The sequence below is a fragment of the Equus asinus genome, chromosome 13 (genome assembly GCF_041296235.1).
Source record: "Equus asinus isolate D_3611 breed Donkey chromosome 13, EquAss-T2T_v2, whole genome shotgun sequence".
Taxonomy (NCBI): Eukaryota; Metazoa; Chordata; class Mammalia; order Perissodactyla; family Equidae; genus Equus; species Equus asinus.
In genome coordinates, this window is record NC_091802.1 from 26340160 (window position 1) to 26358372 (window position 18213).

Here is an 18213-nt window from a genome sequence, read left to right on the forward strand (position 1 = left end):
AAATATCAACCTAGAATTCTATTACCAGCAAAAATATCCTTCAAAAATGAAAGTGAAATAAAGACTTTCAGACAAAAGTTGAAGGAATTAATTGCCAGCAGACTTGTACTACAAGAAATATTAAAGGAAGTTCTTTAGGCAAAAGGAATATGAAACCAGGGGAATATTTGGATTGATACAAAGGAATAAAGAGCATTGGAGATATGAAATCTTATTTTTTGTCTCTTTAAAAGATAATTCACTTTAAGAGAAAGATAGTAACAATTTATTTTGGAGATACAATGGAATCGTGAAAATTCAACCACGGGCAATAAAAGAAGAAAAAGTAACAAAGATCACATGGGACAAATCAAAAAAAAAAAACCAAGATGGTAGATTTAAACCTAACCATAGTGATTATCACATTAAATGTAGATAGACTAAACGTTCCAATTAAAAGACAATATCAGATTGGATTTTTTTTAAAAGGCAAGACTCAAATTATATGATGTCTTCAAGTAACACACTATAATTTTAAGGCATAGATAGGCCCAAAGTAAAAGGATGGGAAAAGATATGCCATTCCAACACTAATCAAAAGAAAGCAGAAGTAGTTATGTTAATGTGGAACAAAGCAGATGTTAGAACAAGGAATGTTATTAAGGGTAAGATGAGACATTTCATAATGATAAATCGCTGAATTCATTAAGAAGAAAACATAATACTAAATGTGTATGTACCTAATAATGTTTTCAAAATACATGAAGCAAAAACTAATAGAATTGAAAAGAGAAATAGATAAAATCAAAATTATAGTTTGAGATTTGAGCATTCTTTTCAAGTATACATGAAACCATTGTAGAGCATATTCTGAGCCACAACACAAATCTCAATTTGAAAAGATTAAAATCATACAAACTATGATCTCTGTCTTGAGTGGAATTGAACTAGAATAACAAAGACACCTGGAAAATCCCAAAGCATTTACAAATTAAACAACACCCTTCAAATTTCTTACACATCAAAGATGAAATCACAAGATATTAGAAAATACTTTGGAGGGCCCGCCCCATGGCCGAGTGGTTAAGTTCACGCTTTCCACTTCGGCAGCCCAAGATTTCATCAGTTCAGATCTTGGGCACGGACCTTGCACCACTCATCAAGCCACGCTGAGGCGGCATCTCACATGGCAGAACTAGAAGGACCTACAACTAAAATACACAACTATGTACTGACAGGCTTTGGGGAGAAGAAGGAAAAAGAAAAAGATTGGCAATAGATCTCAGGGCCAATCTTAAAAAATAAAACAAAAGAAAATACTTTGAACCAATTGAAAATGGAAGCACAACACATCAAAATGTATGCTTTTAAAAAAAAAGGAGTGCCTTGAGGGAAGTTTGTAGCATTAAATGCATGTATTAGAAAAGAATACAGAAATCAGTGATCCGAGCTTCTACCTTAAGAAACGAGAGGAAAAAAGAATAAAATAAATCCAAAGTAAGCAGAAGAAGGAAATAAAGTGAAAAGTCAATAAAACAGGAACATAATAGAAAAAATAAATCAAAGACTGTTTGAAATGATTAATAAAATCAGTAACTCTCCAGTCAAACTTAGAAAATAAGACACAAATTAACTGTCAGAAATAGAAGAATGGATGTCACTAAAGATCCTACAGATTGATAAGATCATTATGAACAACTTTATTCCAATAAATTCTACCATTTAGGTGATATGGAGAAATATTTTGAAATACACAAACGGCTAAAGCTCACACAAGTAAAAATATATAACCTGAATTGTCTAAATCTATGAAAGAAATTGATGTTATAGTTAAAACCTTTCCACAAAGAAAGCTCCAGGCCCAGGTGGCTGCATTTTTTAATTCCACCAAATATTGAAGGAAATAATGTTACCAATTCTACACAAATTCTTTCAGAAAATAGAAGAGAGGGAACCTCTCCCACCTCATAGAAAAACCTAAAGAATTTACAAAAGAGCTACTACAACTAAAAAGTTGAGGCATAGAGAGTTTAGCAAAGAACAGGATACAGAGTCAATATATAAAGAACCAATCATATTTCTTTGTCCTAGCAACAAACAATTAGAAGTTAAAATGAAAATATACCTGATTTCAGCTAATTTAAAATAAAATAAAAGAATTTCATAATTAGATTGCCTGGGTACAAATCAGAGCCCTATCATTTACTAGATATGTGATCTTCAAAAAATTTAAAATTTGTCTATGCCTCAGTTTCATCATTTTGATAACAGTTATATAATTGCACCTGCATCTATAGGGTTGGTAAGAAAATACACGGACTTTGTCCTTAGCCCAGTGCCTGCCACAGAGTAATCAATATTAGCTGTGAGCACTCAGAGACACTGAGTGGCCTCCTCAGGTCAGGGTGGGATGTCCGTTCTCTACCCCAGCCCCCCTCATTTCTTAAAGGTGTCCTTTGGAGCTAGAAGCAGAAGGGAGCACCCCCATTTCACAGATGGGGGAAGTTGAATTCAGCGTTCAGCCATTTAGTCAGCAACAGGCATGGCGAAGAAGAGGGCTCTAGTGGGCACCATTCCCTCAGGCAGGCGAAGAAGTGGGAGGGAACATAAGCACAGCTCCCACAGGGCTGTTTCTGTCACAGACATGGACATCCCGCTGCCTAATGAAGTTCTACGCTGTGGTGGCTGCCTCACCTACATCCTGGGACAGCCACAAGATTGCAGAGAGGATCGAGCAACGAATCTTGAACTCCAATCCTGTCATGGAAGCCTTTGGTGAGCTCAGTGCCCTCTGCACAGTAACCTCAGTCCCATTTCCTCTGGGATTCGCCACCTCCCAGGGAGACGAGCAGTGCTTTGAGACCCTCTCTGGAGGTTCACTGCCTTGGAGCCCCCAACCTCCTCCCAGGTAGCAACAACCTCTTTCCAGTACAGGTGATGTCATTCAGCCGTCCCCTCCCTCTAGCCCAGGCAGATGTAACAGTGGTGCTGGAGAGGACCTGTGGCTCACCTAGTCCAAATCCTTCTGTACAGTTTCCTCATGGTTCAGAGAAGAAGGAAACTTATCTACAGATTCGCAATAATTCGTGTCCATGTTGGGTCTTTAATCCAGATGTTGTGCCTTACTGTCTAACTCAATAGTGACAGCTTGTTTTGATCTTTTCCCTTCAAAAAAGACAGTCCCTGACTGCCTAGGCTTGCTCATTCCAGTTCATTGCAAGGAAGTTCTTCTAACTCTCCTGAATCGCACTTGCTGAGGCCAAGTGCCTTCTCCCTAGTCCTGTCCCCTGTGATGTGGAAAACAACAAAGGGGCCCTTAGGTGACTTGAGGAGAGGGACATGCCCCCAGCTGACCTGCGGCCACCTTGGCCCATGAGGACTCTAAACGGGAGTGGGATAAATGCAGGTGTGATCTGTAGGGAATGCCTGCACGCTGAGGAATAACAACAGCAGTCGCTTTGGGAAGTTCATCCAGCTCCAGGTGAACAGGTAATCGCTGCTGCCACCCTGGCTGGTGGGAGGATGGGGCAGGGAGTTTGAAAGTGGCTGGGGCAGTCTCCAGCCTGGGCCACCCCTATGGACAGAACCCTGCTCCTTGTGGCACGTGTGTATGTGGGATAAATGAACCTGAGCGTGATCTCTGAACCTGGAAAATTACTGCTACTCCAGCCTTAGGGACCCAGGGGCAGTGTGCTTGTCACAGCCCATGTGTTCCTCCTGGCTTCTACCCATGCTCAGGGACTTCTAGTTAAAATGCTACCTGTCTGGGCCACACCTGTGTACTTGAAGCTGGGACTTCTGCTCCTGCCTTGGGATGGGGCAAAATGATGTACAGAGGCCTTGGCCCTGCCCGTCTGAGCTGGGTGCATGAGAATATCCCAGACCACCCGCAGACTTGCTGAGTGGTCCCTAGTCCTCATGAGCCCTACTGGCTAAGTGGAAGCGCTTGGTGGGAGTTGCTAGGTTGCAGTCTGGCACACAATAAGTGCCTAATAAATGGCTGTGGAATGAATGGACAACTAATGAGCCCTGGCCTGCTTGTGTCCAGTGCCCAGCAGATGACCGGAGCTGCAGTCCAAACCTACCTCCTAGAGAAAACTCGAGTGGCCTGCCAGGCCTCCAGTGAGAGGAACTTCCACATCTTCTACCAGGTTTGTGCTAGGCTGGGCCCAGAGCTGCCCAGGTGCAGGGTAGATATGGGTCTGTGCCTCTAAGCCCTTCCTCCACCGCTCCCCCGCAATGCTTCCTGCCTGCCTCTTCACCTGGCTTTCAGCAACGCCACCACTTACTCCTGCAAACTTTATGCAACACTTCTGCCTCACACTGGACCCTGGCTCCCAGCATGGTTTTGGCAGGGGGTATGTTTTGCCTTCTGTCAGACCAAAAGGTCCTTGAGACTGGGACTGTCATCCTTGTCAGACTGAGAACTCCTGGGATGGCAGCTGTCTCCTCCGACAGAACAAGAACTTCCCTGGAGCTGTGCCTCTTCCATCAGACTGGGGGTCCCCCAAGGCATGGAGAGTATGTCTCCCCGCTCTCAGATTCGGACTGGGGACTCCCAGACAGGAGTTGTGCTTTCCTCAGACTATAGGCCTCAGCAGAGTTTTTTGCATTGAGCTGGAGATATCCAGAACTGTTTGCAGCTTTTTTGCCCCCATGCCTGCCCTGGGCTCTCTACAGGGACCTCTCAGCCTTGTGATGTCACTGGCATTTCTCACTCCTCTCATCCCAGTCCCAGCCTATGCAGGCCTGGGCTTGCCTCGCACTCCTAGCTCAGCCACCCGCCCACCCCTCCCCACAGATGTGCAAAGGAGCCAGTGCGGATGAGAGGCTCCAGTGGCACCTCCCCAAGGGAGCTGCCTTCTCCTGGCTCCCCAACTCAGAGAGGACCTTGGAAGGTAGGGGGAGCACCCTGGGTTGGCCTAACAGCACCCACCTACCCTTGCACAGGGCCTGCCTCCCTCACCCCTCGATGCCCCTGCTGACCTTTGGCCCTGACACTGGGCTGTGACTTGGATTACTTTTCAGAGGATTGTTTCGAGGTGACCAGAGAGGCCATGCTCCATTTGGGCATCGAGACTCCCACCCAGAACAACGTCTTTAAGGTAAGAAGAAGAGCCTGGCCACTTAGATTTGGTGGAGGGGACGGGCAGCCCCTTGTCCACAGGGCCTTCTCGGAACTTGTGAGTCTCTCGCTGAGAATCTAGGACTTTGGGCTCTGCTGCACAGTCTCCAAGGAGTGGACCACCCCTCTGTGCCACTGAGCCTGGAGACAGGGTCAGGGTGGACAGGGGCATAGAGAACAGTGATGGAGCACATGTGGTTTAGAACATGGCAGTGATACACGGAGGTCAGAGGGCAAGGTGCTTAGATCAGCTATTACTGCAATAATCAAAACAGAGAAATAATGCTACCTCATGTTTGTCTAGTGTGTTAAAATTTTAAAGTCATGTTCACACCCCTTAGTTCACTTGGTTTTTACAACAGCCCTGTGTCTATGCAGATTATTCCCCTTTTCTGTGAGGAAGATTGGCCCTGAGCTATATCTTTGGATAATCTTCCTCTTTTTGCTTGAGGAAGAGTGTCACTGAGCTAATATCTGTGCCACTCTTCCTCTGTTTTGTATGTGGGACACCTCCATAGCATGGCTTGATGACCAGTGTGCAGGTCTATGCCCGGGATCCAAACCCACGAACCCAGGGCCACCAAATCGGAGCATGCAAACTTAACCACTACGCCACTGGGCCAGCCCCAAGATTATTCCCATTTTATGCTAGAGAAAACTAGAGAGGCAAAGTGACCTACAAAGGTCCGACATCACTAAGTGATACAGATAGAGTTAGTACCAGATGCAGTAATTCTGACTTCCTACCATTTTTACCCTCCTCTCAGGACATAGTGCTGACCCAGGTGAGCTGGGCCCCTCTCATCCCTACTATGGCCTCCCTTCTCCCATCTGTCTCTGCTGAGAGGGCTGACTCCTCCCTCCCCTGTCACCTCCTCACCCACCCACTAACAGGGCTGGCAACAGAGAGAGGGAAGCCACTGCAGGGAGATGGCAGTACGTGGAAAATTATCTCCACCTCCACATGGGGGCTGCCCAGGCAGGGAAGGGATCACGGCCAGTATGGGCACTGCCAGGCAAGAGCTTGGCCAGAAGGACGGAACATGGGGACAAGTCCAGGGCAAGTGGACAATGCTAGGAGTCCCACCAGGAGTGCTGGTTTGGGGGTGGCATGACTCTCTGCCCTACACTGCCCATTGGCACAGCAGTCTTTTCCTGGGGTGCGTTGTGGCCGAAAAGCCTGTAGCATGTGGAGCCACCCTGCCTGGGACCGGACACAGATGATGGGAGAGGCGCTGCTCTCTCGATACCAGGGTTTCCAAGTTGCTGGACCTGGGGGTCTCTTTTCTACAGCCCCTGGGGGCTCATCCATGTGGATCATTGAGTGCAAAGGCAAGAAGGCACCCATTGTACAGAGACCAAGATCACAGATCCTCCCCAGGCTGGGCTGTCAGAATCCCAACAGTGCTGAGAGAGGGCCAAAGGAAGCCAGAGCCAAATTCCCATCAAACACAGAAGTAACCTGGTCCAGCAGTAACAGGAGTAGTGTTCCCACACAGTCTGCTCCTAGAGAGTGGGAGGCAGAGGGACAGACAGTGAGTAACATGGGGTCCCACTGGCTGCTCTGGGAGGCATCTGAAGTCCACTGCCTGGGTTCTGATCGTACCCTTCACCTTTACCAAGAGTGTGGCCTTAGGCTTGTGACTTAACCTCTCCCCGTCTCATCTCTGTCATGGGCATCATAACAGCACATGCCTCACTGATTGCTGAAAAGATTAAACAAGATGGTGCATATAACTTGCACCAAATCGTGCCTGGCAGAGTCATGTAGTAAGTGGGCAGTCATTGGGAACTGCTATTATTCTGTTATGATTGTATTCAGCAGGAGAGAAGCCCTTCCCAGGCGAGGCTTCAGCCCCTGGGAAGGTGCCCACTTCGTCTCCTCTCCTGCCCCTCAGGTCCTAGCTGGACTGCTGCACCTCGGCAACATCCGGTTTGCTGACTATGAGGACGAAGCCCAACCCTGCCAGCTGATGGACGATGCCAAGTGTGAGGGCAAGGGTCAGGGCCTGCACCTCAGGCTTTGGTCACACTCCAGGGAGCAGGGCAGGCCTTGCCCAGAAAAAGAGCGAGCCTTGGCGGGATTGGGTGGGAGGCCAGAGGGTGAAATTTGGAATCTGATGCCCTTGATGGAACCATCAGCTGTAGGGCCCTGCCCTGGATAAGTTACTCCTCACCCCATCTGTGGTGAGACAGACAACATGGTCCCTGTTTTACAGATGAGAAAACGACAATCAGAGAGTTCGTAAAGTGATTTGTCCCACACGTGGCAGTGTGGACTAGGACATAGAAGTCCTGAGTTCCAGTCCTGCCTCTGCCACTTTGGAGGCTGTCAGTGAGTCTCCGCATCCACCAGAACATAGGTCTCCTCTGTCCAGTTGAGTGGTCATGGTTCCACTGTGACAACTGCACTGTGCCTTGTGAAGAGGGCTGTTTGGATGGAGGGTGATTTGTCCCTCCTAGGCTCTGTCAGGACATCGGCCTTGCTGCTGCTGCTCCCAGAAGACCCACTGCTGGAGACACTGCGGATTAGAACCATCAGGGCAGGCAGGCAGCAGCAGGTGTTCCGGAAGCCCTGCTCCCGAGCCGAGTGTGACACCCGCAGAGACTGTCTGGCCAAACTGGTCTATTCACGGTGAGCAGTGCCCTGCCCCTTGCCCTCCCCCCAAGTTCTCCCTCTCTCTGGGTGTGGACCAGACACCATCAGCAGCAGGCCTAGGGTGAGGTTTGCCAGATAAAGCAGACCCCTGGGGAGGTGGCTCCTGGGTTTTCCCCAAGCAAGGCCCCTGGCCTTGATTCCTAAGTACTCTGCGTGGGGAAGTTGCCACATTCCTGGCCTAGATGCAGTTCATTACGAAAGTACAGGAGCCTACCTTGACATTAGTGATAGGTGAAGAAAACCTGCCTAGCTCTCTGCTGGCAAGGTAGGCCCCAAAGGTGATCTAGGGCCCTCATAGTTCAGGGTCAGACTCATGGGTGAATAGGTTCCTGTCTCCATGTGCCCTGTCCTTCAGGTCTTTGTAGTCACCTGGGGAATTTGATAGATGGTGGCAGAGCCAGCAGCTCAGCTCACAGTCTTGAGCAACACAGTGTATAGCAAGTGGGAGCCCAGAACAGGGCGAAGGTAGGGGTCCTGGCCTTTTCCTGTTGGGTTACATAAGCATCTCTACGCTCTGGCCGTGTGGTTAATGATGGTTTCTCACCCTGGGTTCTGAGAACCTTCAAGATGCCTTGTAAGGGCATCAAGGGGCCCAGAATTCTCTGAAATTATGGGACAGAACCTGTGTATTTCTGTGTGTGCATGAGCACATGGCAACTTAGACACCCTTCTGGGGAGAGGGTCCCCCTGCTTTAATGAACTTCTCAAAGAGCCAAGAGCCTGAGAAGCACTGCTGAGGAAAAACGACCCCAGGGCAGTGGGGCCCAGACTGAACCCATTTCAGTAAGAGATTCAGTTCCTGTTGCCTCGAAGCTAATTTCAGGCCAAAGATTTTTAAAGTCTTTGTGTCAAGTTGCTGCAAAATGAGTAGATAAAATTAAGTGTGATGATCACAGAGTGGACCTCTAACCATAGAACACTTCACACACAGTAAATAACAGGTCACTTGTTTTTAGTACCTCTGATGAGAATTTGAAGCCCTTGTTGCAAAAACAGAAACCAGTTGAAAAGAGTTGCAGAGCAATTACTTTAAGAAAAATTATAAGGAAGAAATCTCTTAATAATGTTGTACATGTCACCATGTTGTACCATAACTACCTCATCTTCTGGGGTAGGGATGGTTCCAGAGTGCAAGATGCCACTCTTGGCCTCAGGTGACTCGGGTTCACTTGTACAGGACTGAGTGGGGGACACGGCGGGGCAGGGCCTTGAGCTCTGGGCTCCACAGGTAGAGTTTTCCTCGAGTCTAGTCAATTTGGTTCTTTACAAATCCCACCCAGGCTTGCCCAATAGCCCCTTCTAGTCAAGACACCAGCCGGCTGTCAGGCCATGTGACTGATGCAGACCCACTCCCTGTCTGGCCCCAGAGTCTCATTGGTCCTGTGCTCAGTCTTGCTGGGAGGACAGGCCATGTTTGTGTGTACCTGGGAACATGCACGACCACAGCGTGCATTTGTAGTAGGTCCAGACAGCATGGGCAGGAAACAGGAGAGGGTTTAGGCCTTGACCCGTCAGGCTCAGAATACAGGCCCTCCAGGGTGTGGCACCCTGGCTGGAGGTGTAATTTTGCCACCCCTCAGGCTCAGCCTCACCTCCTCTCACCAGGTTCCACTCTTCCTCCCACCCCAACAGGCTGTTTGACTGGCTGGTATCAGTGATCAACAGCAGCATCTGCGCAGACCCGAGCTCCTGGAGCACTTTCATAGGTAGCAGGGGTTCACCTTGCTAGGAGCACTCCTTCAGAAAAAGAACAAGAGAGCCCTGGATGAGAGGCAGGAGCACTGTGTGACTCCAGGAGACTCCTTTCCCTTCTCTGCACCCCTCCCTCTTCATCCGTCCACGAGTGTTTGGGAGAGGACATCTCTGTGTACATCTGCCCTGTCCGTAGCTCTCCAGGAAGACTCAGATGGTGCCTTGTCTGTCAGGGCCCTTCTCTCCCTAGAGACTCAGCTCCAGTCTCAGGAGAGTAGTAGGGGAGAGGTAAAAGAGCTGGCTTAGAAGGCACCTGGGGACATGATAACATCGTTGGAACCTGGGTGTGATAGTCAGGTTGGGGAGGAAGTAGAGCTCAAAGGCACCAGTGAAGTTTGCTCATGGAATGGTGGAATCCTGGGCACCAACTGAGCTGGTGAACCAAGGCCCTCCAGACTGGAGTGGACACAGAACATGTTCCCTGGGACCTGGTTCCCTCACAGGAGGGGCCTACCAGGACCAGAGGATTCAGACTCAAAAGTGGACCTGGTGCCCTGGGCTGCCCCTCACTCTTCATTCAGCCTCTCTTCCTGCTCTGAGTTCTGAGGGTCCATGAGGCAGAGATAGGAACCACCCTGGGGTCGTGTGCGGTGGGATGCTCACTCAACCTCATCCCCAGGCTGCCAAGTATGAGGCTTGAGCAGGAGCCTAGCCACCCTGGGCTCCTGTAGTACCCCCGACCCACCCCACCTGTTCCCTGCAGTGGCCCCATGGTTCTTCCCCATCCTCCCAGGCCTGCTGGATGTGTACGGATTTGAGTCATTTCCCCACAATAGTCTGGAACAGTTGTGCATCAACTACGCCAACGAGAAACTGCAGCAGCACTTTGTGGCTCACTACCTAAGGGCTCAGCAGGTGAGGCTGGGGCAGGCCTGCTGTATCCTCTGTCTCTTCCTGACCCCTCAGCCCCATCCCAGGATCTGACCAGGAGCCTTTTGTTCCTTCTTTGATGCTGTTCCGGAATATGCTGTGGTACTGAGACCAGCCATGGGATGGCCCATCTGGGCCTCAGACCATAGCTGCCTTCTACCCCCGCCCCCTGACTTTTGCTCCCTAGGAGGAATACACAGTTGAGGGCCTGGAGTGGTCATTTGTCAACTACCAGGACAACCAGACCTGTTTGGATCTCATCGAGGGAAGCCCCCTCAGCATCTGCTCCCTCATAAATGAGGTGGGGAGGCTCAGCTAGTGTGCTGAGCACCAGAGTTGCGCTTTGGGCTTTTCTGGGGCCTTGAAGACTATCCCTCTCTGTGCCTCTGTCTCCCCATCTGCCACATGGGTTTGCTAATCCCTATATTCCCTCCCTCTCAGAGTCACTGTGATGCTGGTGTGACATCTCTGCTGCCATGGGGGCCACAGGGTGGGGACTGCGAGGGTTGTGGTGAGCCCTCTCATTTTTGTGGCTGACTGCCAATCCTGCCCCACACAGGAATGCCGCCTTAATCGGCCAAGCAGTGCAGCCCAGCTCCAGACACGCATTGAGAGTGCCCTAGCAGGCAGGCCCTGCCTGGGCCACAACAAGCTCAGCCGGGAGCCCAGCTTCATCGTGGTGCATTACGCAGGGCCTGTGCGCTACCACACCGCAGGCCTGGTGGAGAAAAACAAGGTGAGGGCTGGGCCAGGGCCTGTGCGAGCCTGCTTGGAAAGAGATGCTGAGTCATTCTGCATGTACATAGTAGTTTCCTATCGTGTGTCCTCTCCCTCCTGAACATCCTCCCAGAATCCAGGATCACCTCCTGGGCCTACCTGCCTGAGGTCTCTGCTAATCAGACATGACCTGCCCAGAAATGACTCATGTCACACTGGATCTCCTAGTTTCTAGGCATCCAGTGGACCAGCTCTTCTCTCTGTCTTGGGCCCTGCCCTCCCTGGAAGCCCTTCTTCTGGGGCCTGGGTGAGCAGGGCTGGCAAGCCCATGGGCAGCCCAGGGTAGCATTCCATCTGCCCTCACCCACTGCACTTGTCTTTTCCCAACAGGACCCCATCCCCCCTGAGCTGACCAGGCTCCTGCAGCAATCCCAGGACCCTGTGCTCAAGGTGCTGTTTCCTACTGACCCTGAAGAGAAGTCCCAGGAGGAACAGGGACAGAGCAGGGCCCCTGTGTTGACCGTGGTGTCCAAGTTCAAGGTGGGTCTGGTGGTGCTGATGTGATGTGTTTGGTTCACTCATCAATCTCAAATGTTTACTGAGCATCTCCCAGAATTGGTGCTGTTTGCTGAGGAGCCTTGATGAGTCACATAGACATGGCCCTGGTCTGCACAGAGTTGATAGTCCCATGTGGAAGATGAGACAAGAAACAGACAAATAGACTCTCTGGTATAATTGACATGACGGGAAGCCTAGGGGCCTGTGGGTGGTACAGTGGGGGCCTCTCACCCACTACTGATAGGGTGATCATGGAAAAGCAATAGTCACAAGAACCTCGGTGGCCCATTCCCAGTTCTCCACCTTCCTACTCAAACTCCGTCCTCAGCTTGAGCACATTTGTCACCTCCTCCAGTATCTTATGCTTTCTACTGTCTCTCAGCCCTTGCATATTGTGCTTCACCATCCTGGGATGCTCCTCACCACTGCCCCTTCAATTCCACCCTCCATGCCACTTTGCTTAGTTTACCCTTCTCACCCTTCAGACTTTTGTGTTACCATCTCCTCCTTGAGGAGGCCTCCTGGGGTGCCCAGGTTTGAGTAGCACTTTCCTGCCCAGCAGCAGACACATCATTGAGGGGACCCATCCAATATCTGTGTGGCCTGTTAGACCCTGAGCTCTGAGACAGCAGCAGACTGCCTGTGTCACAGCCCTGGCACAGCTTCCAGCACATAAGACAGGCTTAATAATAATAGCTGTTGCCTGAATGGATTGCAGGGGTTTCTGAGATTGTTCTCTTGCAGGAGGATTGCTCTTGTGAGGAAGATGAGTTGGGGGGAGGCTGGGCCAGATGCAGGGAGACCAATCAGGTGGAGGGTCACACATCAAGAAGGTCCCTGGGAGGCAGAGGTGAGGAGCAGTGGGAGGTCAGGAGAGGAGTGTGCTTTGGGCACACTCAGTGAGAGCCTCGAGTGGTCATCCCAGAGCACGTGAGTATCCTGGTCTTGGGGCTGGGAGGGCTGCTGGAGGTGTTTGATGTGGTCACTAACCAGGGCCCCGCTGATGCCCCCAGGCAGCCCCAGTCCCTGCCTGACCCCACGGTCTCTCCCTTCTGCAGGCCTCCCTGGAGCAGCTTCTGCAGGTCCTGCATAGGACCACACCCCACTACATCCGCTGCATCAAGCCCAACGGCCAGGGCCAGGCGCAGACCTTCCTCCGGGAGGAGGTAATTCACACTGAGCCAGAGCTGCTTTGCAGAGAGTCCCATCTGGCCAAGGCCCTGGAGGGATGAAGGGCAGAACATCTGCTCCAAATGGAGTGACCGGAGGGGGCCTCCCAGGTTGGGCCTGACATTAGGGAGGGCTTGTCTACCCTGCTTTGTCTGGACAGTCACGTATGGTTGTGTGGTCTGTGACCTAGTGAAGGAGGCAAAGGGACTCCAGTGCATCTTATTCTCTGCTCACCAAGCCATGTACCCTAATGAGAGACTGAAGCTGCCCAGAGGAACAGGTGACTTTTGTGATTAGCTGAAAGTCTGTGTCACCTTACATTCTGTGCACAGTGTGGCTATTTCTGACTGGAGGTATAGTTTTTTCTAATTTGCACAAAAGCACTCTGTGGCCAGCAGCTGCCCTTTGCTCAGAGTACTGGGCTTCAAGGGATGTGGATGAGGTGTGAGTGGTGGACGATGCTGGAAAGCGCCCCACAGTCAACTGGTAGATGTGGCTTAAGGTTTATAGCCAGGGCCACTTTGCTCTGTGGTAAAGACCTTCATTCAGGTCCCAGAAGAATCTTCACAAAATAATCTCCCCTGCCCCTCAGCTGTGACTCACTCTATTGCCTGCAAAATATAAAATAAATAAAAAAGAGGAATTGGGTTGGGCTGCATTGTGTAGCAGAGCACCTCTGCGCTGCTAGGACTGGTGAGACAGAGCCAGCACCTGCCTCCACTGTCTCAGAAGCCATGCATCAGATGAGGGGACCTGGGGCCTCCAGAAGCCTTTCCAGCAGTGAGATTTTCTCAAGGCCCCTTGATTTCTCACTGCCTCAGAGAGTATACCCCCATCAGCTGAGCCTCAGGAGAGCCTGCAGGTCCACACCAGTCAGGTCACAGGAGTGGCATTTCTGGCCTGCCGGCCCCATGCTGCAGGTACCCACCCTGTCTCCCCACCCTTGCAGGTCCTGAGCCAGCTGGAGGCCTGTGGCCTCGTGGAGACCATTCACATCAGTGCCGCTGGCTTCCCCATCCGGTGAGTGGGCCAAGTACTGCAGGGGGCAGGGCCAATGCCAGGGTGGAGCTTAGCACTCAGGCCCAACCAGAGCCTGCCCAGACCAGAGAAGGATAAGGACGTGAGGAGAAAGAGGTGGATCTGCGAAGTCAACCTGGAACTCAAGGGGCTGCACATGTTCATTTTTCCATTCACTTTCTTTGCACTATTTTGTACCAGGCACTGTTTCTAGTATATATCAGTCAATAAGGAAGGTGAGTCTCTGCCCTCTTGGGGCATACATTCCTGTGGAAACAAGAACGAGAAGTCTAAAGTAAATCAGTGCTAGGAGAGAAACCAAGACTGCTGTTAGGTAGACTGACAGGGGAAGAGGCTCCTTGGGCTGGTCAGGGAGGGGCCCTCAAAGCAGTCAGGCCTCCAGGAAGTGAAAGGGCCAGCCTGGGAAGGTTTGAGGTGGGAGAGCATTGCAGGCCAAGGGAACAGCAACCTCAGAGCTCGCAGGTTAGGAACAGGGAGATGCTAAAGTGACTGGAGCATAGAGAACCAGGAACGGGAAGAGAGGGGCGAGGAGCCAGCATCTCGTAGGGCACGCTGGGACTTTGCAGTTTGTCCTGAGTGCCATGGAAGCCACTGGATATTCTAAGGAGGGAGCACTGTGCTCTCATTCATATTCTAAGAAGATCCCTGTGGCTGCTTTGCGGAGGTTGGACATAGGGTCAGGAGAGAAGGGAGGAGGTGAGTGAGAAGGCTGTGACAGGTGCGCAGGCCAGATGGTGGCCCAGATGAGGGTGGCAGCAGTGAAAAATGGAGAGAAATGTGTAAGATTGGTGTATGGCTTCAACAGAAATAGGACTGTGGATTGATCCACCAGGGGGTATTGGGCAGGGGAGCAGTCAACTTCCAGGCCACAGAAGCAACTTCTAGGCTTCCGTCTGGGCAAATGGATGAATCAGGAGAAAGTTCTCCCAGATAGGATGGTCTGGGGAAGGCCCAGGTTGGACGGTGGGAAGCGAGGGCAGGGTCAGGAGTATGGCCTCATCAGGTTTGAAACGGCTGTGAGACAGGCTCGGGGCTCAGTAGAGCTTTAAGAACTGGAGCACATGCGGGTCTTAACACCATGAGCAAGGAGGAAATCACCTAGGGGGAGAGAGAGGGGGTCTGCAGCCATTCCCTGAAGAATGCCCACATCCTGAGAGGAGGAGACACCAGCAACAACAACTTGCAAGGAGCCATGGGTGAAGGAGGAAGCCAGGATAGTGGGTGTCCTGGAGGCTGAGAGAGAGAGCTCTCCAAGGGAGAGGGGTCAGCTGGGCACCTGCTGCCCACAGGCTGGGCAAGAGGAAGACCGAGCACTGACAACTGGATTTGTGGCACAGCCAATGGCTGTGACGAGAGCCACACTGGTGCAGTAGCACTGTTGGGACAGAAGCCAGACTAAGGAGGAGGAAGTACAGGTATCAGGTGTCACCAGCCATTGAGAGAAGCACCATGAAGGGGAACAGAGAAATCAGGAGGAAGTGGAGGAGACTGTGGGGTCAGAGAGGGCTGGTGGAGATGAGGCTGAGCACGTGTGCGCAGTAGGAATGGTCTAGGCTGGGGAGAGGCCTGCAGGCCCCTTTGGAAGGAAGCAGACTGCAAATCCTCTACTGAAAGGGCAAGACACTGATTGTTTTGGTAGATCAAGGCCACAGGAAGAGCAGGCTCAGTTTAAAAATGGTCTCCACTGACTTCCCGCTGAGTGACCCTAGTAATCTCTCCAGAACCACAACCTCGTCCATTCAGTGGGCACAGTCAGGCAGCCCCTGCTGGGCTGTTGAGCAGATTAAATATGAGATAACTCGTGTTGCACCCCGAGCACTGTGCCTGGCTCATGGATGAAGTAACCGCATTCTCCTCTTCCACCTGCTTTTGCTTCCAGAGTGTCTCACCAGAACTTCGTGGAACGATATGAATTGCTGAGAAGGCTCCGTCCTCGCACATCCCCTGGTCCCTGCAGCCTGTCTCTTGATGAAGGGCGCTCAGGTGAGAGGGGCACGTCTGTTAGTCATTTGTTCAACCACAGTTTACTAAGCACCTGTGCTGGGCCATCCCAGGGCTAGGGGCGGGGGTTCAGAGATGAATAAAACACAGCCCTGCCTTCATGGTTCTTGGTTCAATAGAGGAAACAGACTCAAAAAACAATTGAAGAGTGGGAAAAGTGGAAAGGGCATAGCTAGGAACAGGATGTTGTGGGTGGTGCTGGGGAGATGTGAATCAGGGAAGACTTCCTGGAAGAGGTGGTGTCTGAGGACAGATGGGATTAGCCAGGTCAAGGGCATTCCACATGAAAGAAGTAATCTGAACAGAGGCCTGCAGGCAGGAGACGGCACTGTGTGAGAGGAGCTCCAGGCCATTCAGTGGTGCTGGCTCATAAAGGACAGAGAATGGGGAGGTGAGGCTGCAGTGACAGGCAGGGCCCAGTCACAGAAGCTGGATTTTATTCTCTGGGCAGATGGGAGGCACTTCTGGGGAAGAACGGAGTGACATGGAGACCACCGTGGGGGCCCCAGGGCAGGCCATGGGAGTGAGGCTGTTAAGCTGGCCAGAGCAGAGAGAAGCTAAGGATGTGGGCAGTCAGGAAATGCTGAGAAGAAACTGGTCAGACCAGCAAGCGTTTGGTTGGATGCAGAGGGACAGGAAAGGAGAAAATTAACTATGCCTGGCCAGTGGGGAAGAGAGGTTTGGGGCAGCTGCTGAGCCCTGCCAGGGCTGACGAGCTCCAGGCCTCAAGTCATCCAGTGGAGACGTCTGCAAGACCCTCGGCAAGCTTTAACCTCAAGGGGACGTCTTGCCTGTGGCCCCAATTTGGGGGTTGTCAGCATGCGGATATCACTGAGGCTGTGGGAGTGAGGGTTGAGGCCAAGGACAGGGTGTGAGACCCCACCCAGGAAGACCCCAGCCCAGCACCAGCTGCTCCCTGCACCCACACAGCCTTACCCTGGGGCCCACCAGACCCAGGTGGGACAATTCTGCTCTGTTTTTTTTTCTCTTCTCTTGAACACAGTTTTGTCACTTTCCTCTCATCCTTTCTCCCTACCTCTTTTCTCCCCCCTCTCTCCATGGTTTGCTCTACTGCTCTGTGCCTCTTGCCCAAAGCCCCCCTGGCCCCTGGTTGATTTTTGCTGCTGTTTCTCATCTGCGGCATCTTCTTTGGCAGCCTCTGTCTCCAGAGAGGCACTGGGCAGCTAAAGGTGGTCAGAGCCCTCAGGTAAATCTTCCCTCTGCAGGAGTCAGCCCTGCAAGATGCGGGAGGGCAGGCAGGGGGACCCACTGGGCCTCCACAGGACTGGGATTTGTTCTCTCTTTTCCCATACATGGCGAGGAGTAAGGGGTCAGGGGCTGAGGGGTGGCCTGGCTGTCCTGCTTGGCCATCAGCATGTTTGGGGCCTTGGAAACAAATGCTGTGTGAGCAGCCTGGGATTCCAGGTTGAAGTCCAGGCATCAAGTGCCTTTTTGGGAGCTGGCCCAACGGGACCCATGGGAATGGAGGGTGCAGGCCAGTCCAGGGCACAGCCACAAGTGGCGATTCCAAGACTCAGAACAGCCAGGGGCCTGAGAGACAATAGAGGGGCTGCTTCTGATCTCCCCATAAAAAAAGGACGAGGTAGAAATGGTTAGAGGCAAGAACAGCAGGAGAGAAGCCTGTGGAATGTTGGGGAGACCAGAACCAGTTTCTTAAGGCCACAGATGTGTATAGATGACCACGCACTGATGGGACCTCTGTCTCCCATCCCCTAGAATGGTCTCCACACACTGAGGAGGCCACGCTGCAACCTCTCCTCCAGGACATCCTCCACACTCTGCCAGCTCTAACTCAGGCAGCAGCCATACCTGGTGACCCAGCGGAGGCTATGCCAGCCCCAGTGTACTGTGGCAGAACCAAGGTGTTCATGACTGACTCCATGGTGAGCTGGTTGGGATGAGGAACGGAGATTATAGAAGCCAGCTGTGTGCTGTCCTCAGCAGGACAGGATCTGGGCCCTCCTCAGGGCAGGGGGAGAGGCTCAGGACCTCAGTGATGTCCCTTCTCCCAGCTAGAGCTTCTGGAACGTGGGCGTGCACAGGTGCTGGAGCAGTGTGCCCGCTGCATCCAGGGTGGCTGGAGGCGACACCGGCACCGCAAGCAGGAGAGGCAGAGGCGGGCTGCTGTGCTCATCCAGGCAGGTAGGAGAGCTGGGGCCCTGGGCAGGCAGCCATCATTCCAGGCCAACAGGCAGGCCTAAATGCAGCCACTGTCAGCGATTGCACACAGACCCCACCTGATACCTGTTTCCTTTGAAATGCTGCTCGCCAAATCCCCAAAGCAAAGCTAACTGTGTCCCAGCCTCAAGTGATGGCACAACCC

The 18213-nt window shown here is 51.8% G+C and overlaps 1 protein-coding gene across 4 annotated transcripts in view; it reads left to right on the forward strand.

Moving 5' to 3' along the window:
• MYO19 (myosin XIX) overlaps positions 1-18213 on the forward strand; it is a 44650-nt gene that overhangs the window by 22468 nt on the left and 3969 nt on the right. For 3 of the 4 annotated variants that reach the window (XM_070482842.1, XM_014862280.3, XM_070482843.1), the window contains 17 exons: positions 2622-2754; positions 3399-3468; positions 4028-4130; positions 4781-4877; positions 5008-5084; positions 7003-7093; positions 7568-7739; positions 9396-9469; positions 10249-10370; positions 10573-10686; positions 10945-11121; positions 11493-11642; positions 12719-12826; positions 13780-13850; positions 15748-15851; positions 17607-17773; positions 17903-18032. In XM_070482842.1, the coding sequence (XP_070338943.1) occupies positions 2622-2754; positions 3399-3468; positions 4028-4130; positions 4781-4877; positions 5008-5084; positions 7003-7093; positions 7568-7739; positions 9396-9469; positions 10249-10370; positions 10573-10686; positions 10945-11121; positions 11493-11642; positions 12719-12826; positions 13780-13850; positions 15748-15851; positions 17607-17773; positions 17903-18032 (1960 nt within the window). The remainder of the gene's footprint in view (positions 1-2621; positions 2755-3398; positions 3469-4027; positions 4131-4780; positions 4878-5007; positions 5085-7002; positions 7094-7567; positions 7740-9395; positions 9470-10248; positions 10371-10572; positions 10687-10944; positions 11122-11492; positions 11643-12718; positions 12827-13779; positions 13851-15747; positions 15852-17606; positions 17774-17902; positions 18033-18213) is intronic. The other variant, XR_011493717.1, reaches the window with a different exon arrangement.